Source organism: Dendrobates tinctorius, unplaced genomic scaffold (genome assembly GCF_039654945.1).
Source record: "Dendrobates tinctorius isolate UK_male_01 unplaced genomic scaffold, ASM3965494v1 ptg000113l, whole genome shotgun sequence".
Classification (NCBI taxonomy): Eukaryota; Metazoa; Chordata; class Amphibia; order Anura; family Dendrobatidae; genus Dendrobates; species Dendrobates tinctorius.
This window is the reverse complement of record NW_027361781.1, coordinates 2083151-2108588: the sequence shown is the minus strand read 5'-3', so window position 1 is coordinate 2108588 and position 25438 is coordinate 2083151. Positions and strand designations below refer to the sequence as shown.

Genomic DNA, 25438 nt, shown 5'->3' with positions numbered 1-25438 from the left:
GCCCGGGCATTATAAACTTCTGTGAAGCACTGGGGGGGTCAAAGTGCTCACCACACATCTAGATAAGTTCCTTGGGGGTCTAGTTTCCAAAATGGTGTCATTTGTGGGGGGTTTCCACAGTTTTGGTACATCAGGAGTTTTCCAAACGCGACATGGTGTTCGATCTCAATTCCAGCCAAAAACGTCAAATGGCGCTGCTTCCCTTCCGAGCTCTGCCATGCGCCCAAATAGTGGTTTACCCCCACATGTGGGGTATCAGCGTACTCAGAACAAATTGCACAATAACTTTTACGGTCCTGTTACCCTTGGAAAAATAAGAATTGAGGTTGAAAAGATCATTTTTGTGGAAAAAATATGATTTTTTAATTGTATGGCTTTATGTTATAAACTTCTGTGAAGTCCATGGGGGTTCAAAGTTCTCACCACACATCTAGATAAGTTCCTTAGGGGGTCTAGTTTCCAAAATGGTGTCATTTGTGGGGGGTTTCCACTGTTTTGGTACATCAGGGGTTTTCCAAACGCGACATGGTGTCCGATCTCAAATCCAGCCAAAAACGTCAAATGGCACTGCTTCCCTTCCGAGCTCTGCCATGCGCCCAAATAGTGGTTTACCCCCACATGTGGGGTATCAGCGTACTCAGGACAAATTGCACAATAACTTTTAGGGTCCTGTTACCCTTGGGAAAATAAAAATTGGGGTGAAAAGATCATTTTTGTGGAAAAAATATGATTTTTTAATTGTACCGCTGTACGTTATAAACTTCTGTAAAGCCCTTGTGGGTTCAAAGTTCTCACCACATATCTAGATAAGTTCCTTGGGGGGTCTAGTTTCCAAAATGGGGTCACTTGTAGGGGGTTTCCACTGTTTAGGTACATCAGGGACTCTCCAAACGTGACATGGCGTCCGATCTGAATTCCAGCCAATTTTGCATTGAAAAAGTCAAACGGCGCTCCTTCCATTCTGAGCTCTGCCATGCGCCGAAACAGTCGTTCCCCCCCACAAATCAGGTATCAGCGTACTCAGGACAAATTGCACAATAACTTTTGCAGTCCAATTTCTCCTGTTACCCTTGGTAAAATAAAAAAAATTGAACCTGAAGTATTTTTTTTGTGAAAAAAAGTTAGATGTTCATTTCTTTTTAAATATTCAAAAAAATTCCTGTGACGCACCTAATGGGTTAATAAACTTCTTGAATGTGGTTTTGAGCACCTTAAGGGGTTCAATTTTTAGAATGGTGTCAATTTTGGGTATTTTCTATCATATAGACCCCTCAAAGTGGCTTCAAATGTGATGTGGTCCTAAAAATAAAATGGTGTTGTAAAAATGAGAAATCGCTGGTCAACTTTTAACCCTTATAACTGCCTAACAAAAAAAAATTTTGGTTCCAAAATTGTGCTGATGTAAAGTAAACATGTGGGAAATGTTACTTATCAAGTTTTTTGTGTGCCGTATCTCTGTGATTTAAGGGCATAAAAATTCAAAGTTGGAAAATTGCGAAATTTTCAAAATTTTTGCCAAATTTCCATTTTTTTCACAAATAAACGCAAGTTATTTGAATGAAATTTTACCACTAACATGAAGTACAATATGTCACGAGAAAACAATGTCAGAATCACCGGGATCAATGGAAGCGTTCCAGAGTTATGACCTCATAAAGGTACAGTGGTCAGAATTGTAAAAATTGGCCCGGTCATGAACGTGCAAACCACCCTTGGGGGTGAAGGGGTTAAAGGAGGTGGGCAGCTGCAGTCGGTAGGCTACTGGGTTAACAACCTCCACAACTTTGTATGGGCTAATAAACTTGGGGCCCAGCTTTATAGATGGTATCTTAAGCTTGATATTGCGGGTGGATAGCCACACCTTCTCCCCTACTGCAAATGCTGGACCTGGCCACCTCCTTCTGTCAGCAAACCGCTTATAGTTTTCCTGGGCCTTGGAAATATTCCTCTGAACCACCCTCCAAAGAATTCTAAGACGTTGTGTCACACCCTCAGCTCCACGACAACCTGAATCCATGCGGGAAAACTCTCCAAAATGTGGGTTAATCCCATAGTTGATCTGAAAGGGAGACTTCCCAGTAGATTGACTTACACGACCGTTGAACGCAAACTCTGCCATGGGCAATACCTCACACCAGTCCTCCTGCCTGGAAGAGGCCAAGCATCTCAAAATCTGCTCCAACGATTGGTTCGTGTGCTCTGTCTGTCCATTAGACTCTGGGTGGTAGGCAGAGGAGAAGGACAACGAAATCCCCAGCTTTTTGCAAAAAGCCCTCCAGAACCTGGCTACAAACTGTACCCCTCTGTCTGACACCACATTCATAGGCACTCCCTGCAACCAAATTATATGCTGAATAAATAAACGGGCCAGAGTTTCAGCAGATGGTAATGCGGGGAGAGGTACAAAGTGGGCTTGTTTTGAAAACCATGGACAAATGTGTTCATGGTCTATCCAGAATTGGCAAAGGCACCAACTCCCCGGCCGGCCGGACCTGAGAACTTTTAGAACGAGCGCACACCCCACATGCAGTAACAAACTTTTTAATATCTGTTACCATAGAGGGCCACCAGAAACCCCTCGCAATTGCCCCCCGGGTAGCTGCAATCCCAGGGTGAGCACTCAACATAGAATCGTGAAATTCCTGCATAAGTCCGAGACGGAAACGTTCCGGTGCAAACAATTTACCCGGGGGTTTACCACCCGGAGCCTGAGCCTGGGCCTCCAAAATCCCTCTCTGTAACTCTGATGAGATTTCGGCCACTACTACTCCTGGCTGAAGAATGGAGGAGGGAGGTTCTGGAGGGGACACTGAATCAAAGCTTCGGGATAAGGCATCAGCCTTGATGCTTTTAGATCCCGGGCGGAATGTGATGGTAAACTGAAATTGAGAAAAAAAAAGCGCCCACCGAGACTGTCTGGGGGTCAATCTCTTGGCAGACTCGATATAGGCCAAATTTTTGTGATCAGTGATGACTATAATGGGATGAATGGCCCCCTCCAGGAAATGCCTCCATTCTTGAAAAGCCAACTTTACCGCCAACAACTCTCTATTGCCGACATCGTAATTTCTCTCGGCAGAGGAAAATTTTTTAGAGAAGAAGGCGCAAGGCCTCAGATTAGTAAGGGTAGGAGGGCCCTGAGACAAAACTGCCCCCACCCCTACTTCCGAGGCGTCAACCTCTACGACAAAAGGTCTTGACGGGTCGGGTTGTACCAATACAGGGGCTGAAGAAAAGCACTTTTTTAATGTCATGAAATAATTTTTTGCAGCTACAGACCAATTTTTTACATCAGCTCCCTTGAGAGTGAGGTCCGTTAGAGGCTTTACCACCTGCAAGAAGCCCTTAATAAATTTCCTATAAAAGTTAGCAAAGCCCAAAAATCGCTGCAACCCTTTCAAGTCATGAGGCTGCACCCAATCTGTAACAGCCTGGACCTACTTAAGATCCATGCGGAACCCCTCCCCTGACACAATCAAACCCAGAAAGGATACTTCTTGCATGAAGTTTTTCCAACTTGGCATACAAATGATTCTCCCTCAGTCTCATGAGAACCATCCGCAAATGGTGCAAGTGAGATTGACTGTCACCGAGTACACCAAAATGTCATCCAAATAGATAACCACAAAACGACCAATTAAATCAGAGAAAATTGCATTAATAAAATTCTGAAAAACAGCAGGAGCGTTGGTGAGACCAAAGGGCATAACCAAGTTTTCGAAGAGCCCTTCAGTTGTCAGGAATGCTGTTTTCCATTCGTCCCCTTCCCGGACTCTTAAAAGGTTATATGCCCCACATAAATCCAATTTAAAGAACCACTTGGCCCCGGTGAGTTGGTTACATAGATCAGGAATTAGGGGGAGAGGGTATGTATTTTTCACAGTAATTTTGTTTAATTCTCGAAAGTCTAGGCACAGCCGCAAACCACCATCTTTTTTCTTAACAAAAAAAGAAGCCCGCCGCCACAGGTGAAACAGAAGGCCTAATATGCCCCTTGCGGATACTCTCGGTAATGTACTCCTTCATGGCTAGACGTTCGGGCCCGGACAAATTGAACAGGCGAGACTTGGGTAACTTGGCTCCAGGGACTAGATTAATGGCACAATCAAAGGGTCTATGTGGTGGTAGCGCCTCAGCCTCACTTTCGGAAAATATGTCTTCAAAATCTTTCAGGTACTCCGGAATACCTTCCAGATCGACAGACGACACTGACACAGATTTTACTAGGTTGACAAGAGTTGTCAAGTTACAACATAGACCGTTAGCCATACAACCCCACTGAATGATCTCCCCCGTGACCCAGTCAATAGTAGGATGGTGGCGTTGAAGCCAAGGCATGCCCAGTACCAGTCCAGCCGGCAGATTATTTAGAACAAAACACCTTAATTTTTCCACGTGAGTGGAACCCACTTTCAGAGAAAAGGTATCAGTCATGAAACAAATTCCCTCCCGGGTGATAGGAGAAAAATCAATTGCCACAATTTTAACAGGATCTTTTAACCTGACTGACCCTATCTTATGAAAAGTCACAACTTTGGCATTGATCAGATTAATAGAAGAACCACAGTCAACAATGGCGGTAGCCACAACCGGACTGCCTGCAAGTTCTAGTTCCACTGGAAGCAGAATTTTAGTAAGCGAGGAAAAAGGTACCTGGGAGTCTGGGCAACCTCCTTGATTGTTACCCAGACTCAGTCGTTTTCCTGACGGAAAAGAAGGCAGTTCCTTCTCCAATGTCCCCGCGGATCCACAGTAAAAGCACAATTGGTTATTTCTACGGCGTCTCCTCTCTTTTTCCTTCAATGACGTGGCACCAACCTCCATGGGCTCGGGACTAGATGCAGAGTCTCTCAGATTGGAGAATAAAGGGGTCTCCTGCAGCATGACCCCTCTCTCCCGCAGCCTACAGTCCATGCGGACAGCCTGGATCATAGCGTCCTCCAAAGAATCCGGTGGAGGGTGAGGGGCTAGGGCATCTTTCAAACGTTCAGACAGGCCTCTACCGAACAAACACCAGAGGGCAGCATCTTCCCAGGAGACCTCCGCTGCCCAGCGTCTGAACTCAGAGCAGAACCACTCAGCCGAGTGTTTCCCCTGGCACACACTCATCACCGTATCCTCGGCTAGACTCACACGATCGGGTTCATCGTAGATGTGCCCGAGGGCCTCGAAGAATGCATTCACTGACATTCCCTCAGGGGAGGTAGGGGGAAGGGAAAAAACCCAAGCCTGCGGGGAGCCCCTTAACAAAGACATAATGACCCCAACCCTCTGACTCTCATCCTCAGAGGAGCACGGCCTTAACGAAAAGAAGAGTTTGCACCCCTCCTTAAAAACCTTAAATGTTTTTTTATCTCCAGAGAAAAAGTCAGGCAATTTAACAGGTGATTCAGGAGAGATTAAGGAAACATCTGGGGTACCCTCACCCTGAGCCCCAGAAGGAAAAGAACCCTGCATGGCATCAGCAACCTCCCTCTGAACCTGTTGCTGCGACTGAGCCAGGGTTTGCTGCTCCACAGACAGGTTTTGCATCATTTGAGTGAGGCTATTCACTTGCTCAGAGAGAGCATACAGCAGATTCATGACTCACGAAAAAAAAAAAGTGCAAACCTCGTTTAAATGTTTTGGTCAGCTATAATGTCAGGAACACCGCACTGCACCTGCTCACTGAACCAGTGCGCGTGTCCTGAGTACAAAAACTATGCACAAAGATACCTGTGGAGCGGGGCAGCAGTGGTGACGATGCATGCTCCAGGCTCACAGGACCTGAAGCATGTGACTGCTGAGGGCGTGGTCTAAACTCCAGAGAGGTAGGAGCTGAAGAAAACTCCAAAAAGGGTAACTACAGGACAATGTTACCAAGGGGCATAGACAGAGACAGAAACCAGATCAAGCCAGGGTCAACGCACGAGATCGCACGACAGTACCAAAGGGTTAGACAGAATGGATAGTCAGGACGTAGCAATAGATCAGAAAACCAGAACGAGCAATAGACGGTACAATACGGACAAACTGTAATGGAGTAACGATAGCCAAGCCAGGAGGTCAGAACCAGAGAAGACAATAGTACCAAAACGAGAGACAGAGTACAGAGTGAGGGGACAGACTGGGTCATATACAGGAAGTAAACAAGCAACGCAGAATACACGCACACCAGGGGTCAGACACACCAGAGCAACAGTATAGCTGACAGAGAACCCTGGTAAAGAGTAAGTATAAATACCCCTCGAAGATCCAAAAAGAGGCCACGTACACTTAACCCTGTGAGTGCATTGCAAGAACCCTGTCAAACCATGACAGGAAGATGTTCTCCCATGGGGTATGCTGATGTAATACTCAGATACCAGGAGTGTTGTGATAAGAAGCTGTTCACTCTACTATCCACCCTGACTATCTATCTGATGTATTACTGGAGATATCAGGAGTGCTGAGGTAAGAAGAGAATGCTCACACTGCTGTCCACCTTGTCTATCTGATATAATACTGCAAATACCAGGAGTGCTGAGGTAAGAAGAGGCTGCTCACACAACTGTAAACCCTGTATATCTGGTCTAATACTGCAGATACCAGGAGTGCTGAGGTAAGAAGAGACTGCACACACTGCTGTCCACCCTGTCTAACTGATCAAATACTGCAGATACCAGGAGTGCTGTGATAAAAAGAGGCTGCTCACACTGCTGTCCACCCTGTCTATCTGATCTAATACTGCAGATACCAGGAGTGCTGAGGTAAGAAGAGACTACTCACACTGCTGTCAACCTTGTCTATCTGATCTAATACTGCAGATACCAGGAGTGGTAAGGTAAGAAGAGACTGCTCACACTGCTATCCACCCTGTCTATCTGATCTAATACTGCAGATACCAGGAGTGCTGAGGTAAGAAGAGACTGCTCACACTGCTATCCACCCTGTCAATCTGATCTAATACTGCAGATACCAGTGGTGCTGAGGTAAGAGACTGCTCACACTGCTTCCCTCCATATCTATCTGATACTATGCTCTCAAAACCTACAGAGGCAACTGTGAAAGGTCCTTAGCGTTTGATATCTGATTAGGTCATGTTGGGAGGTGTAGGCCGGATTTGAGAGAGTTAGCTGTGTGGTGGACTAGGTGTGTAGGGGGACAGGTGAGAGCTGGAGCAAAATGAACATATTTTAACCACTTCCTGGTCTTAAAAGGAATCTCCTGATCGTGAGAACAGGGAACCGAATGGTCCTTCATTCTCTAGACGTCTGCCATAGAGAGGAGCGCTGCACTCTGCTTTATATCCTGCAATCTCATACGGAATTAATGTAGTGGTGGTGGTTTGTCGAGACTGAGAGTTGGCTGCAGATACGCAATTTCAGACCCCTGGTCTTGTGATCGGTGTGAGTCTCCGCAGTAAAACCCCACCAATCTGCTGGTTTTCCCCTAATCTTTGGATTGGTATCCATTAGTATTTATGGAACTTACCCTTTAATCAACATTACATGAAACTAGGAAAACATTAGGAAACTTTTCTTGCAACTCATTGCGGACATGTTCATTATCTGTATCTAGAATAGAAGCAGCAGAAGCGTATAGTTCCCCATCGTCAACTGATCATCTGATTGTTGGCAACTTATGTATGGTGAAAGAGGAAACTTCGCCTCACAATTTCCTTGTAACTAAAAAGAGTTCAAAGTGTTGGTCTCGCCCCTATAGCCCATTCCTGTCAGTTACATGTCAATGTTAATATGTAAACCCTAAGTCTATTACTGTAATGGACGTGACCCCTCACAGGCTGCAGAGGATGATTAAGGCTGTCGGCATTAGACGCCTTCAGCGTTTTGCACCTGACGAGGCTCAATGGGACACTACGCATGACACTACAGCTCCCAGCATGACCCGGCCACTGGACTTCATACTCTATATGCAGGATACTACAGCTCCCAGCATGACCCGACCGCTGGAAATCATACTGTATACGCAGGATACTACACCTCCCAGCGTGACCCGACCACTGGATATCATACTGTACTGTATATGCAGGACACTACAGGTCCCAGCATGACCCAGCCACTGAATATCATACTGTATACGCAGGACACTACACCTCCCAGCTTGGTCCAACCACTGGATATCATACTGTATACGCAGGACACCACAGATCCCAGCATGACCCGTCCAATGGACATCATACTCTATACGCAGGACACTACAGGTCCCAGCATGACCTGACAACTAGACATCATACTGTATGCGCAGGACACCACAGATCACAGCTTGGTCCAACCACTGGATATCATACTGTATACGCAGGATACTACACCTCCCAGCATGGTCTGACCACTGGATATCATACTGTATATGCAGGACACTACAGGTCCCAGCATGACCCGTCCACTGGACATCATACTCTATACGCAGGACACTACACCTCCCAGCATGGTCCGACCACTGGATGTCATACTATATACGTAGGATACTACAGCTCCCAGTGTGACCCAACCGCTAGAAATCATATTGTATACGCAGGATACTACACCTCCCAGCATAGTCCGACCCATTGATATCATACTGTATACGCAGGACACTACAGGTCCCAGCATGACCCGACCACTGGACATCATACTGTATACGCAGGACACTACACCTCCCAGCATGGTCCGACCACTGGACATCATACTGTATATGCAAGACACTACACCTCCCAGCGTGGTCCGACCACTGGACATCATACTGTATACGCAGGACACTACACCTCCCTGCATGGTCCGACCACTGAACATCATACTGTATACGCAGGACATTATACCTCCCAGCATGGTCCGACCACTGGACATCATACTGTATACGCAGGACACTACACCTCTCAGCATCACCCGACCACTGGACGCTACACTGTTCCATTACAATCTACATCATTCGGTACATAACATCCAGGAGGACAGTGACATGTACGGGTCACTGATGTGGTTGGCGACTTTCTCACCTTCTTCCGCTCGGATTTCTGCCGCTCCCTGAACTCTTCCATTCTCTTGGCTTCTTCTCGCAGAGTCTGAGCCAACTGAATGTGACACTGACCGATATTGTCGATTTCTGGCAAAAATAAACGTCTAATTAAAGGAAACAAAACAGTGATTGCCACATTTCCCTTGCGCTAGTGGGTCGCCCTCCCAGGGCCGTGGGGTACTCGGTACCGGGCCGGTGTCAGCGGGATGTGTCACAGCAGCGGTGACCCAGACCGTGGCCCCGGGCGCCCAAGCAAATGGCGGGGGACGCAAATGGTGTAATGTAGTTAATGGAATAGTTTGTGACGCCACCTGTGGTGTTCGGCAAGGGAGGTGTTAAGCCGACGCTGCAGACAGATCCTCCGGGACAGATGGTGTGGTGCAGCAATGATGTTATAGCCCTCCACAGGCAGGGCGGTTGTCCCAGGGCAAGATAGGTGAAGAGACACTTAGATGGTGTAGTGTTTGGCGCAGGGGATGTAGCAGTGCTAGGTGGACGGACGCAGGAAGGAATGGAGGACACCAGGGCATGCAGTTCCAAAGCTTTACTCACAGTCTGTAGTGCCCGCTTCTGTGCCGTGTCCTCCGGGTCAGGGACTCAGTCAACCTCCAGGCAAGATGGAATGCTCCCTTCCACACTCCGCCAACTTATGTGCCTTTCCTGAACGTCTCCTCTATAGCGCCTTTAAATGTGAAGATCTCCTAGTACTGAGTTACATTGGAGTTCCTCCTGACAGATGTTCCCAAGAACTCTACTTGTACGGCAGACAGCTGTAGCCTGCTTCGGGGACTCTCTACTCCTGAGTCCCGGCTCTCTATCTGTGTTGCTGTTGTGCCCTCAAGTCTTAGATGGGAGTAGTGCATTTACAGCCCACTACTCCATCGGTGTCTGCTGCAGAACCATTAGTGTCCATACAACCTCGGGGACCGGGCCTCGGCCTTGCGCTTAGAACTTCTAGGCAGGGTTCTTCCTCTAACCCACGTCCTCTGTGTTCCCTTTCACTCCTACGTTCCGTACTTGTCTATCCCTCCTATGGAAGCTCAGGCTTCGGTTCAATGTCCTTCTCTTTCTTTCCTTTCCCGTGCCAGCTGGCTCAGATCACTGAGGCAGCTGCAGCACTCCTTCCTCCATCCCTCTTCCAGGGATCCCCACTCCTCCCCGAGTGGCTTCCTCTCCCAGACTCTCCATCTGACTGACTGACCGACCTCAATCCTAAAACCTTCCCACTCTTTTATGTGTATTCTCAACTCCACCCACCTCCCAGCACGTCTAGTGTTCCAAGCAGGGAACCACCAAAGGTGCTCTGCTTCTCTCTAAGCAAGGAGCCGCAATGTGGTTTTGCTGAACTACTCTATTGTGTGGGGTGCGAGTGTTGGAGCGTGGTCAGGAGCCTCCAACTTACCTGGATGGTGGGGCACCACACCTTAGGAGAAGGTGCAGTACCTCTGTGGCGACTGAGCCTCAGGGGCGCCACAAACCCCCCCTTTAAACACAGCACGTCCGCGGGCTGCAAGGTAAACAAAGTTGACAATACAGGATCTTACAAATTTTTGTAATGCTGAATAAACATTTCTTATACTAAACTTCCCAATGTGAGAGGCACTCATTCTTGAACGTTGCACAACAATTCTTAATTAACTATCTAAAATCCTAAGTCAAAAGTGCAATTTTCTATACAATACTTAATTCAAAGTGCTATTGTCTGTTACTCACTACCACTTCAGTATTCTTCATCAACACATTTCTTTTCTCTTAACTCTGAGTGACAACCGAGGTGCCTGGTTCATCATCTACATTTTAAATTCTTTATTATTCTCTATCAAAATCTCTTATCTCTTTATTTAAACATTCTATATATAAAAGCCATTTACTCTCATAAGACACATCATTATCAAATACTTCACATTAAACTTTTCAATAATTCTTGTAAGTGCTGGACACCGCTCCCAGCCGGGATCTCTTGCAGTGTCCTTTGATTGGAGTCATACTCCAGATGAGGCAGACCTTATGTTCGCAAAGTGTCTATGTAAAACCAAGAGAGGGCACCTAAAGAGGTGCAACTATTTACAATTGCAGTTCTGGACCATTCAGCGCTCATGATCTCTATAGTACAAATGGAAAGGCTGCCAACAAAACAGAGCAACACTGGAAAAACAAAAACTAAAACATATTAGAAAAACAAAGCACAACTGTGCAAATACTCTCCTGGGTAGCGAGAGTTATATTACTGCAGGTACTTCCTTTAATGTTGGTGGGTCCCTCCTGGGATTCTGGAAGCTGATGATTGGGAACTGCTACCAGATGTGATACTTTGGGTGTCTTCATCCTGTTGCTGGTTGCTTGCTAAGCGCATGTACTCTGCCTCCCACAGGGAGAGATAGGGACTGGTTGTGGTAATTGAAAGAGCCATGGAAACGTCTACTGCCTGCGTGGACGGCATATCCGCTGCTACCGATGGCACTTCTGCTGCTGTTGGTGACTCAGCTGGCGCTGTCGCTGGTTCCTCGGAATCTGATTCTTCAGTGTCCATCGGGACCTCGGCTGGCAGCACTGCAGCCTGGGGCCGCCGGCGGAGGTCAATTGGGCCATTTCTATTTGTGGGTTCCGTTCCCAAGACTAGGATCAGGTCGGGGGCAGTGGTCGTACCTTGTGCCTCCAGGCGAGGTTCCAGTCCCGGCATCTGGTAGTGGACAGCGGCAGCCGCAACTCCCGGAGTTGGTGATGGGGTGGACCGCAGTTGGATTCGGTCAGGGGCAAGGCTGGTTTCGGCCGGGGTCATCGGTGGAGGCCGGTGCAACCGCGCCCGGTCCAGACGGGGACGCGGTCCTGGCCCTCCGTTCTGCTCCAGAGCCCTCATATATCTCCTCCGGACGGGACTCATCCAATGGCAATATCGGTTGTGAGGTGGTGGTGACCGCTGCAAATGGTGTATCAGCGGTCGTAGCCTCCGCAGAGGCGGCCTGGGGGCAAGGGGCTTCTCCTCCCCCCCATTCTTCTGTCTTCTTTTCTCTATCCATCATGGCGTTCTGGCGTTCTTCTCCCTCCTCTCTCGGCCCCTTTCCCGCCACTGGCTTCTGCCCCTCCTTCTTGGGGCGGCGTCTTCTTCCAGCGCCTCCATACCAAGCCAGTATACAAACCCCTTGGGGGGTGGGCCATGTTGCTGTTACATAGTAATTCAGGCAGGGGAGGCCCAAGACTGTTCGCGGTCTTTTCCTAGGACCTCCCATCTCGTCACGCCCTTCTTCTCCACGCCAACGGCCATTTTTAATGTTCATTTTACAGTCTATTAAATTGGGTCTTCTGCACATTCTCAAAAGTTTTAAGTCCAACAAATCTTAGGCACACAGAACCCGATGGCATTGGGTCTCGTCATCCTGTTCGTGACGCCAAGTTGGGTCGCCCTCTCGGTACCGTGGGGCACTCGGTACCGGGCCAGTGTCAGCGGGATGTGTCACAGCAGCGGTGACCCGGACCGTGGCCCCGGGCGCCCAAGCAAATGGCGGGGGACGCAAATGGTGTAATGTTGTTAATGGAATAGTTCGTGACGCCACCTGTGGTGTTCGGCAAGGGAGGTGTTAAGCCGATTCTGCAGACAGATCCTCCGGGACAGATGGTGTGGTGCAGCAATGATGTTATAGCCCTCCACAGGCAGGGCGGTTGTCCCAGGGCAGGATAGATGAAGAGACACTTAGATGGTGTAGTGTTTGGCGCAGGGGATGTAGCAGTGCCAGGCGGACGGACGCAGGAAGGAATGGAGGACACCAGGGCATGCAGTTCCAAAGCTTTACTCACAGTCTGTAGTGCCCGCTTCTGTGCCGTGTCCTCCGGGTCAGGGACTCAGTCAACCTCCAGGCAAGATGGAATACTCCTTTCCACATTCCGCCAACTTATGTGCCTTTCCTGAACGTCTCCTCTATAGCACCTTTAAGTGTGAAGATGTCCTAGTACTGAGTTACACTGGAGTTCCTCCTGACAGATGTTCCCAAGAACTCTACTTGTACGGCAGACAGCTGTAGCCTGCGTTGGGGACTCTCTACTCCTGAGTCCCGGCTCTCTATCCGTGTTGCTGTTGTGCCCTCAAGTCTTAGATGGGAGTAGTGCATTTACAGCCCACTACTCCACCGGTGTCTGCTGCAGAACCATTAGTGTCCATACAACCTCGGGGACCGGGCCCCGGCCTTGCGCTTAGAACTTCTAGGCAGGGTTCTTCCTCTAACCCACGTCCTCTGTGTTCCCTTTCACTCCTACGTTCCGTACTTGTCTTTCCCTCCTATGGAAGCTCAGGCTTCGGTTCAATGTCCTTCTCTTTCTTTCCTTTCCCGTGCCAGCTGGCTCAGATCACTGAGGCAGCTGCAGCACTCCTTCCTCCATCCCTCTTCCAGGGATCCCCACTCCTCTCCGAGTGGCTTCCTCTCCCAGACTCTCCATCTGACTGACTGACTGACCTCAATCCTAAAACCTTCCCGCTCTTTTATGTGTATTCTCAACTCCACCCACCTCCCAGCACATCTAGTGTTCCAAGCAGGGAACCACCAAAGGTGCTCTGTTTCTCTCTAAGCAAGGAGCCGCAATATGGTTTTGCTGAACTACTCTATTGTGTGGGGTGCGAGTGTTGGAGAGTGGTCAGGAGCCTCCAACTTACCTGGATGGTGGGGCACCACACCTTAGGAGAAGGTGCAGTACCTCTGTGGCGACTGAGCCTCAGGGGCGCCACACTAGATCTTCTTGGTAACTATCCAAAAATAACAACCCTATATCAAATCATTCTGGACGATGTGGAAATTACGGTTATTGTGTTAGTTGTAACTTGAATGCGATAGAAGATGAACTCCAGACCCAATAGTGCTAGGGCCATGTACAGTACATTGTTATTAAACAGGACAAAAAGGTCCATTTAATGTGTATGGTGTATACTGAGTTTTCCCTGACAGCAGCTATTAGCCAGGGCATCATTAGCAATATACAATGATGTCCGGGTGTCACCATTGAATAACCTCACTGTGCAACACCTATGTTAACCTCATTGGCGCTAAACAAATACCTCCGTGAGCCATAGATTACACACCCTAGGAGCACAAAAAATCCCAAGCAGCGCTAATAAAACATCACAGTGCAGCACAACATACAGTCATGATCAAAAGTGTTGGCACCCTTGAATTTCTCCCAGAAAATTATTGCAATTACACATGTTTTGTTATACACATGTTTATTTCCTTTGTGTGTATTGGAGTAACAAAAAAAACAGAGAAAAAAAGGCAAATTAGATACCATTTTACACAAAACCCCAAACATAGGTCAGCCAAAATTGTTGCCACCTTTCCAAAATTGTGGGTAAACAACTTTGTTTCAAGCATGTGATGCTCGTTCAAACCCACCTGTGGCAAGTAAAAGGTGTGGGCAATATGAAAATCACACCTGAAACCAGATAAAAAGGGGAGACTTTGACTCAATCTTTGCATTGTGTCTCTGCATGTGAACAGAAAAAGGAGAAGAGAACTGTCTGAGGACTTGAGAACCAAAATTGTTGCAAAATATCAACAATCTCAAGGTTACAAGTCCATCTCCAGAGATCTTGATGTTCCTTTGTCCACAGTGTGCAACATAATCAAGAAATTTACAACCCATGACACTGTAGCTAATCTCCCTAGCAATGGACGGCTTAGAGAAATTGATGAAAGGTTGTAACACAACATAGTCCGGATGGTGGATAAGCAGCTGCAATCAAGTTTCAAAGAAATTCTAGCTGTCCTGCTGTCTTGGGGTGCATTAGTGTCAAACTATCCTTCGACATTTCAGTGAAATGAAACACTAAGGCAGGAGACCCAGAAGTAACCCACTGCTAGACTGCAGTTTGCCAAAATGTACGTGAGTCAGCCAAAATCACTCTGGGAAAGTGTCTTGTGGACAGATGAGACCGAGACAGAGCTTTTTGTATGGCACATTATTCTACTGTTTACCAAAAACAGAATAAGGACCAGAAAGAAAAGAACACAGTACCTAAAGGCAAATATGGTGGAGGCTCAAAGATATTTTGGGGTTGTTTTGCTGCCTCTAGCACTGGGTGCCTTGACTGTGTGCTAGGCATCAAGAAATCTGAAGATTAACAAAAAAAATTTTGGTGACAATGTAGTACACAGTGTCAGGAATCTGTGTTTGCGTCCTACGTCATGGATCTTCTAGCAGGACAATGACCCCAAATATACTTCAAGAAGCACAAATAAATGGATGAAAACAAAGTGCTGGAGAGTTCTGAAATGGCAGACGCCTTCAAATAAGAGAGACCTGGAGCAGTTTGTAAAAGAAGAGTGGTCCAAACTTCCAGCTGAGAGATGTAAGAAGCTTGTTGATTGTTATAGGAGGCGATTGATTGCAGTTATTTATTCCAAAGGGTGTGCAACAAAATATTAAGTTGAGGGTGCCAACAATTTTGTCCTGCCCATTTTTGGGGTTTTAATTTCTGGAACAATTTCAAGGGTGCCAACACTTTTGGCCATGACTGTACCTCCCCAGCAGCACTAATAAAATATTACAGTGCTGCACAACATACTTCCCCATCAGCGCTAATGAGGCATGCATCACAGTTTGAGAAGCGCTGATGTAAACGATATGGCCTCTCTGCCGAGGGATCAAGAGGTCACAAAGAGAATTCTAGTATAAAGCAATCTCCTCTGTGTGTCCCAGCAGATCAGCCATATGCCACCTTCTGGCTATGTGACAACTAGCTGCAGCAGGATCCTCCCCCCCTCTGATCTGTCTGCGGTCAGGTGCAAGGTTAGTGAATACAGAAAAATCACCAGGCTTAAATGAAAGAGATCAACAGGTAATGACACTGTTCCACCTGCAGGATTTAATCTCTGGGTTTAGTCTCCCTTTATAAGAGAGCAGCTGTCACTCTGGACCCATGTGTGTAAATAGGAAGTTAATGGCTCCTAGTGATCACTTCCCTTTTCTCATAATTTGCCTGATAATAAAATGCCTTTCTTTTGTCATATAGAATGATGCAGCTGATCCCAAATAGGATAAGGACACAGGCAAATGTATCAACTGTAATAACCTTATTTAAAGCTATTATACCAGCCACAGCCAGAAATCCCATTATTTCTCATGTTCACATAAGACAGCTTATTCCGAAAAGTTTCTTTCTTTATCATAATGAAATAATCCTAATTCACTTTTCCACTTCCCAACCATTTCTGCACTGCCGGTCCGGTGCTCCTCATCGGTCCAGCAGCTATTCTCATGCAGTAGAGCATTTACATCAGGGTTCCCCAATCCAGTCCTCAAGGCCCACCAACAGGTCATGTTTTCAGGATTTCCTTAGTACTGCCCAGGTGATAATTGCATCACCTGTACAATACAAGGGAAATCCTGAAAACATGACCTGTTGGTGGGCCTTGAGGACTGGATTGGGGAACCCTGATTTACATAACCGCTGCAGCCAATCACTGGCCTCAGTAGTTATGTGCTGTACATGCCAACGTTGAAGAATGGGTGTGACCATAGAATGTCAGTGCTGGAACAGTGGGTGATTTGATAGGTGAATGACTTTATTATGTTAATGCATTGCCTATTGTTAAACAAATTTCATGAAATCCTGGTAAATACTTTTATCCCCCCCCCCCCAAAAAAGACAAAAGTATTCTAGGAGTGATCCCTAGAAAACACCTTTAAAGGGAGTATGTCATCTACATTTTTTTCTTTCAATTATTGAAATAAATATATTTTAAGTATTAATCTTTTTATTAAGAACAGCAATTTTTAAAATTGTATAAAATATGAAAAATAGTTGTAAAAGTTTTGATATTTTCCACTTTTAAACAGTAGGGGGAGCAGCTGCTGAAATGTGCCATGAAAATCTAGTGTACAGCTAGCTCATATTATGACTGCGGCAAAAAGTGGGCGGGATATGATCACGTGTGTAATGTCACTTCTCTCTGCGACTTCGGGGTGTTTGTAAAAGGGTAAAGGATCATGAAGTTTAGGATCTCAGTGTAGAGACATTTTGTTGGTGACTACAAAATAATACTGTGATGTGGACAGTGTCACTGAGGACGGCTGACCGTACTGATTCTGTTAGTTGGTTAGTTGGTGCTGCATGCCATATCATGCTCTGGGATTAGATAAGCAGACTGTATCACACCCTGGGCTTAAACACATGGAATGTCCAATTTTTATGCCAATAAGCCTCGGTTTGGCCCTGAACTTACAGCTCTCCAGTCATTCTACCGTTTTCCCCATCAGCCTCACATCACTGACAGGCAGGTCACTCTCAGTTACCCGCTCCCTCGCTCAAGATCTCATGCAAGAACAGTCATTCGTTGAGGTGGCGCATTTGCACATCAATTGTCCAACTCTCACAATATCCTCAGGATTTTGATGCACATGCGCCGCTCAGGGAATGACGCCACTTGTGTGAAATCTTAGCTGGGGAAGCAGGTGACTGAGAAGAGCGAACTGTCAGTGATGGAAAGACAGCAGCAGGCAGCGAAACAGGGAGAGATGTTAGCGAGCTGTAAGTGCAAGGCCAAAATCCATGCTATTTTGGTTCATTAGTATGAAAATTGGACAGGGGATTTCTCTGAAAAGGAAACATGGACTGTTATAATTAATTTAGCTTTACAGCTTTTCATTCTAATGTTACGATCTATTTTCTGCAGTGTCACATATGCGAATAAGGCAGGACTAACCCAGCATGCTAATAAGGCAGTACTAGCCCAGCAGCATCTTCTTACCATGCTTCTTTGGGAGTGATTGACAGCCTGCATAATGGTCCTACCATAACAGGTATTGTATGTAGACTGTCAGTCATACCCAGGGAGGCGTGATTAGGAGATCCGAGGCATGACTAGACAGGGGAAGAGTCGCTCCATAGGACTAGTCCTGCTTCATTAGGAGGTGTGATGTTGGGGAGTAAAACTATATACATATAAAAACATATGAAGCAAGTTATCTCTGATCCCTATGTAATTAGTACTTACGTTGCTTAAAGGTATCTAAAGCCCTCTTGAGTGTGCTGTGGAAGAAAAATAAGAGACCAATTACTTAAAAAAAATCTAATTATCTTTCTTAAAATTAATTTTTTTCATTAGTTATCTTCTATCAGTTAGATCTTAGATCATGATTATACAACAGTCTAGAAAGAGTCCATTGAGAAAGGAAGGTCTCAGATCGTAGACCCCGCCCAACATAGTTATTTTCTAACATCAGAAGATCACAAAATAGAAGCTAAATGTTGTTTTATAGCCGGATCAGTAGTCTCCAGATCATAGAAAAAATGCCCCCCCCAATGCTTTCATTAATAATTCCCTACAGTAACGTCCTTTTTTTTTTTTTTTTTTTTACTTCCGATGACATTTTGTTTGACAGTTTGGATTCTAAAATGAGTCCTTGTCAGGGGGAAGATCCTGCGGCCACTGCCCCAGCTGTTGGCCCACCCTGACACAAAGCATCGTCAGTGGTGTCCATTTCAGAAGTTGGGCTAGTCAACGGTTTGCTGAGCATTCGCTGACTGTCAATTCTGACACATGTTCAGTATGTGCTCTATATTCTGTTGGATGCACATTGACGTTGCGCTTCCTCACTGGCTCTAAAAGAGTGCACAGTCAATGCGCATTGAAAAGGATACAACGCAGCAAGCAAGGAGGGCATGGAGCACCTCAGCCCCAGATATGGATGCCACCATGCTGAAAAGTGACATCAGTGACAAATGTTTCAGATGCTGGGCTGGTTCTCCCAGCTTACGGCGTACTCTCTATTTCAATGTGCACTCGTGGTGTGCGAGGGAGTGCACTGGCAGTGTGCAAAGGAGTGCACTGGTAGTGTGCATTCAAAAGGAATATAGCACTGGGAGCGTATAATGAGCATGCATTGGAATTGATAAAATGCACATGCTCAGTAAAGCAGGGACTAGCCCAGACGTTGCTGATGACTCTTTGGTTCAGGGTGGGAACAGCAGCTGGAGCAGTGACCGCAGCGCCAGTTCCTGATAACCCGTTTGGGAATCTCCAGTGCGTGCTGGGTGACTAAAATAAAACATAATTAATCTGAAGTTAAAAAAAAACATAGACAGCAACTTAGAGCAGAGAGGATAGGGTAATTTTAAAATTTAGTACTTTAAAAAAAGTAGTTAGATTATTGAATTAAATAGACATTATAGTATAAAATTCACATTTAGTTTTGGACTACCTCTTTAAAATAAACTAATCACAGATTTTCCCACTTCTGGAACTCCCAGGGATCAACTGTTATCTATAAGTGAACCAAGCACCAAGTGTTCAGTTTCTCTGCAGCGCCTCCGCAGGGAACTTCATGCATTACATGGTTCCCATTTAAATCAATGAGCTGTAATATACAGATATGTTGAATTCTACAAAGAAAAAGACTAGATCAAAGACACATGAGACATGCACAAAAGTGAACAGGTCGGTAGGACAGTGTTCACACCACCCAAAGACTGAAACACAAAGAAAAAACACAGTATGACAAACGTGCAAAAATAATCTGTTGTAAAAAATATATATAACATTAGACAGCAAGTGCTAGTAAACAGAAAAAAAAGACTATTAGCAGCTTCTCTTTATCTAATTGATCACATCCGGTAACTCAGAATGCCATTAGGGGAATTAAACAATTTCTTCAAAATCAACCCATTCATACAGACAGAGTAGTCTTAGATTCTTATACAGTATGATCAGGAAACTGCTCACTCACTTCAGTTCTGTTTGACCACAAGGTTTTTTCTTGGTTAAAGTAAGCAGATCTTTCCCGTACCTCTCTTCTATTACTGCCCTGTAGGAAAGAAAACGGCACATTATTTTATGTCTAAAACCAATCAATTTGAACAAACAAGCATGTAGGTATTACATTTATATTAACTTTTTTGTTATGTTTGTTTATTTTTTTTTCATCCTTTAATCTCACCATTTTTATGCCATTTACCAATTACCATAAATCTGTTTACTGTATTATGTTTTTGTTTTTTTTTCAAGCACAGGGAAACCAAATATGCTCATATTATTCACTGGCTTGTGATGGTTATTTTTAAAATTGTATAAATAATGTGATTCTTGTAATTGTTCTTCATATTTTTTCCCCAGTAATTTTAGAGGTAAAATTTTTTTTACACTTTTTAGTTTACTTCTAATATACCTGTGTATAGAATTGTACTGTTAGAAAGAAATGTATCTTTATGTACCAGTACATTATGCCTGTAAAGAAGAAGAAAGCTATCTCTAGGCAGAAAAAATTCTCCTATCTTTAACACAGCCTATGGCTCACTGTCAAAGTTTCTGCCTGCCCCACCAGAGATTCTGAGTCCCAGTACAGACTAAGCTTCAAGAAACATACACTTATAATTAACTATATAAAAGAAGGCTTCTATTGAGCACAAATGACGGGAGGATATGTGCAGTTGAATCAGATTGCACATGTGGTATGCTATCTACTTTATTTATATCTAGCTATTGTTTTTATTCCAGCTATCATCTTTATGGATATAGTATTGATAGTAACAAAGTTTAAAGTTTGAGTTTAAGTCCCAGAATCATTATAACATTGTTTGCGTATTAGCCAATGTGCAGCTGACGTCCATTGGGTGATGGTAAAACTAAGAGAGGATACATTCAATAATAGCACAATGCCAGTCTGCTGCTTCTAATGAAAGTATAATTTTGTTTTTTAGATCCTTCAAAAGGGGAAAGCTTTATTTTCAGACTTTTAACATATATCAGGAATTTTTCTGTACATATTTGTATCAATGTGTTACATACCTTTCCTTTAGGAAATCTTCAAACTCCTTGCAGTTCTTTCTCCCATCGTTCATGTGCTGTAATAGGGTGTCATAGCCTAGGGTACTGGTAATGTCTGTACTCTGCAGAAATAGGAGACAGCACTGTATAATAGTGACTGTGTAAAAGTATACAGTAAAAACGCATTAAATTTAACCAAATTAATTTAATTCTTCCTTTCACCTGGGTGCATCGTTAGACTGGCCCACCTGAGGACCGGAAAATCCTCCATTCAGCCCTGGCCTCTAATTCAGGGGTGGAAAACCTTATGGCCACTATAGGACCCCTGTGTTGGGGGAAACCTAGTATAATAATTGCAAAGAAGTGAAATTATTCTTTGAATTCAGTAATGGGTCCAATTTCATACATTTTTTTTCTTACACAACTCGCTCTGCAGGACTGATCCCTAAGGTAATGGCCATATTTTGGGGTTCAACAAGCTTCAAGATACGCCACTGGATGGTATGTGAGGGGAGGTCAGGACTGTTGTCGTGACCAGAGACACTGAAGCATCTGTGTCCCGACCATCCCTCATAAAAAAAACTGCACTTCTCTTCTCAGCATACCTACGTCTCCAAGTTCAGGTCCCCCCGGGCACTTCTCAGGCGGCGACGGTCCCTCTTCCAGGTGACCCCCAATAATGGAGACACAGTCCAGGATAACTTGAACATTCTCTTTACTGAATACTTCACACATTACATCCACAATTGGCACATCATGGAATTCACTTGTATCCTCAGCTTCTGTGCAGCACATGCCCGGACTGGACCATCCTAAACTGCTCCCCAGTTCCTTCCTGGCCTAGCCTAGCCATGACAATTCTGCCTGTTTTGCCCCAGACTCAAAATCATCAGTCACCAGGTTTTGGTTGCCTCTGGTAAAGCATCCGACCCCTCTGTACCGTCCTCGTCAAAGCTCCAACTTCCTTCATCTCCTCATTCCAACTGATTCCTGTCCTAAAGGCATCTGCCCAGGCGAGGAGTCGCCACATCTTTCCTTCCCTGTTCTGGCCCACTGCTATGATGCACAATGGCCATGGATAATGTGGGCTGCAGCGATTTAATGTTACGTGGCTGCCAAGCTGTCCGGGCCTATAGCCCATGTGGACAGTTTGAGCACCCTGGCCCCGTCTGACCTAACTTCCTAGAAACTCCTGTCTTACCACCCGGCAGACCCTCCTACACTTAACCCTCTATAACCATACTATACACTATACCTACAATGCACACTAGTATACCCCTATCTAGTGGCCCACACAGGAACTACACCTACCCTTATCTATAAGAACTATAGTACTAACGTGCCCTCCTCTAATGCCCCAAAAGGATGCACTTTACTTCCCTAAACTGTACATGAGCATTGGTACACATCACATTACATTATATAATATAGTTCTACAAAGAATGGTAACACATGTATGAATGTGGCAGTACCATAATTGTGAGTGATAATACATATTACTATGTAGCAGTACCGCAAATATTAATCATAGACATTACCAACATTAGCATATGTACACATCAAGACATGGAAAACAATTAGGGAGAAGGGAAGCAAGGAGGTAGTCCGAACTCACCCCCTTACAGGCATGTGAATAGATAGTGGGGGAAGTTATGGCAATTATTTAATATTTTCTGGTATTCCTATGCATTTCTGTTGCATTTTTATGATAATTTTTGATCCTCTTAATTTTATTATCATATTGTGGAGTATTAACTTTTTCTTTTCTTTATATTGAAAATCACGTAAAATATATATATATATATATATATATATATATATCAGAAAGTAAATCCAATAGTTTCTGAATTTAGTTTCCTTTATTTTATTTATTTTTTTTATTTTGAATTGAGGGAAAAATAGAATGCATTAATTATGGCTTTACACCCTTCTAGCTGACATAGAGAGCTAGGGACCGTTCAGTCATTAAAATTCAATTTATGAAGCTCCTGATTAGCAGCTTTTGGGTTGACCTTGCTTCCTTGGTAGTGAGTGCCGCTACTCATTTCCAAACTTTAGTAAATGATTTATTTACCGAACCAAAGTTTGGCCAACAGCCGTACGCAGCCCCCAGTGAAAATTACAGGAATTAAACATCAAGATTAGAGAAGAAAAGAAGCGGATAAATCGATAAATGACCTTGACTGAGTGGATGTGGGACCTGAGAAATGCATTTTTAGCTATTGACAAATTAGCATAATCAGCTAAAAAGGATGAAGTGGAGGGAAGAAAATACAGGTGAAGAGCAAGGAGAGGAGGAAGAAGAAAGGGGAAATTATCCTGGACCTGTGCGCAGCGAAAAGAATAACGTGGTAACTAACAAGGTGTGAGAATTATGAAAGATTCCATCAGTATACTACAGTACCTTGGAAGCCCAAACAAATGATACTAGGTCTTGGTAAAGAAGTAGGCTTTGCTATTTGATGACAAGATCAAGTCTACCATCCTCATAAAGTCATTGCCCTTGGAGAACCAGAGACCAAGAGAGGGTGGATCTGAACTCCTTCGCAAGAAAGAATTGCAAGAATGAGATGCATTAATTGGGTGCAAAAGGAGACAGGGCTTGTATCTTCAGACAAGGATAACATTGTAATGCAATAAAAGTTGTCCGGGTGGTATACTATCCCAAAAAGGCACCAGGACACAGTAATGCTTGAAGGTGTGGAATGGGGTATCCTCTCCCTCTAAACACTTCCAACACATGGAAGTAATGTATGGTTGTAGACTGTGTGGAAAGGAGGCACTTGGTGAAGGCAAAGGTTTTTTTGCTTTCCCAAAAGTCTTCTAAGAGGAGGAAATCTAGGTTTTATTCTCCGTTCAGCAAAATCTCAATTGTTGGAAAGTTGGGAGATTCGAGACAAAAATCATTTAAATCACATGTTTTTTCGAATGACCTGACCCTAAGCAAAAGTTATGAAAAGTTTTATTCTTAGTAAACTGTGAGGCTTGGGTAGACTAATCAGACAATGGTGGGGTTGGATAGAGCCCCAGAATCCCAGTGAGCAGGCTTCCTGATCAGATCCTAGAAAATCTAATATAGGCCATGACATGCCTTGGGAAAAATATGAGGTAGCCCATTTGCCCTAATCTCTAGATTACGTAACACAGTATCTTAGATGTTTTTGATCCTGGCAGGTTTTCCATTCCATGTGAACCTATGTAATGTAGCATTTACTGTAGGTAGCTGAAGAAGTGTTAAGGAACCTTAATTGGGAGGTATAATAAGCTACAGATATAGAGGGGTTGGGGGAACCTTGATGGCTACCATTGGTAGTACACGCATTGTGGATAAGGTTGATTCCTTTTGAGATGTTGGCCTGAGCCTCTTGGGCTGGCTTTCAACACTTAATAGTAATCTCATTATGTTCGACACTCCCATAGCACTATAGCCGTGCTTTCAAGGTGACTGTGACATAACTGATGAAGATATCTGAGGGGCAGATGGGTTCTTCATGGAACTCCAATATGATCCATTGCTTTTCATGGAAATTATATTGCTGCATGTAGGATTTTATGCACCTGTTAGCCAAGAATGTGATCAAAATAGTCAAATTCAGTAGGTATACACATACTGTTGGCCAAACAGGTTAGATTTGTCATACTTGTGTCACTTACAACTTATATCTGAGAAGCAAAAGTTACTTTAAACTGGGTGTCAACAGCTCGAGAGACTTCCAAGGAAACGGATGATTTCTGCTAAATCATTAATTTCTCAATCTTTGTGATGTGTAATTGTAAAGGTGTCACCAGTGGTGACATGACAGAGGAATTCCTCCGAAGGCAAGGCCTTGGCCATAAGGTAGTTGTGTTGAACTGATAACCAATACTCAAGCACAGTGTTGTGGTGGAAAAGTCACGTAAACACTTACAAAAATTCAGTCTGAGTCTGGTTTGGGAATCTGTGTCAGGCATAATTATGGTGCATCTGGTTGACTCTATCATGAGAGCTACTAGATTTAAAGGCATTGACCAGGCATAGGTACTGATGATTTATCTACAAGATTGGCGAGGGTCCGACACCCAGTACCCCCAAAAAAGATTAGATACTATGAACAGAGCTTCTGTGCGCAGCTTCAGTCAAAATGTAGCAGCTAGTGCCAGTCGTTGCCAATTACCACAGCACAGCTTCAATGCAAAACAATAGGAGCTGTGCTTCTGGACCCGGCAGCAACTGCTACTCTTTGAAGAGAGTTCCGCTCAAAGTATTTAAATTGGGTCGGCGCTAGAGCAAATAACAGCTGATCTATGGTGGTGCCAGGTATCTGACCCCCTCATCTGTTATTGACTACCTATATCCGGACAACCCCGTTAATCTATTGTATTACATTGTATCTGGTCTACTTTTAAGAGTTCTTAGAGTATTTTTTATGGGTACTCCCGCCACCTATAAAACTTCCTTATCCTTTTTTTTTCTCCAAAAGTTGGCAAAAAGGATGAAAAAATGAAATTAAAATGGCTTGACCAAAAATGGCCACCCCTTTCTATAACGAAAACAGGAGTTCAGTTAGACTACTAGAGTGTAAACCAAAAGCAGAAGATATTCTGTCAAAGATTAGAGTCAGGTTGACAAATGCAAATATGACTCATATGAAAACATTGCAGGTACCACAAAAGCATGAGTGGGAAATTGCCCTGTAGCCAATGGACAGGTCCACCCAGTGACTGGAAGACTACAGTAG

The 25438-nt window shown here is 44.6% G+C and overlaps 1 protein-coding gene across 1 annotated transcript in view; it reads right to left on the bottom strand.

The window, feature by feature from the left end:
• Positions 1–25438, bottom strand: part of PSTPIP2 (proline-serine-threonine phosphatase interacting protein 2) — an 87945-nt gene that overhangs the window by 38574 nt on the left and 23933 nt on the right. The window contains exons 2-5 of the mRNA XM_073589778.1: positions 20742–20842; positions 19684–19761; positions 17952–17986; positions 8954–9060 (exon numbers count right to left, since the gene is read on the bottom strand). Coding sequence (XP_073445879.1) covers positions 8954–9060; positions 17952–17986; positions 19684–19761; positions 20742–20842 — 321 coding nt within the window. The remainder of the gene's footprint in view (positions 1–8953; positions 9061–17951; positions 17987–19683; positions 19762–20741; positions 20843–25438) is intronic.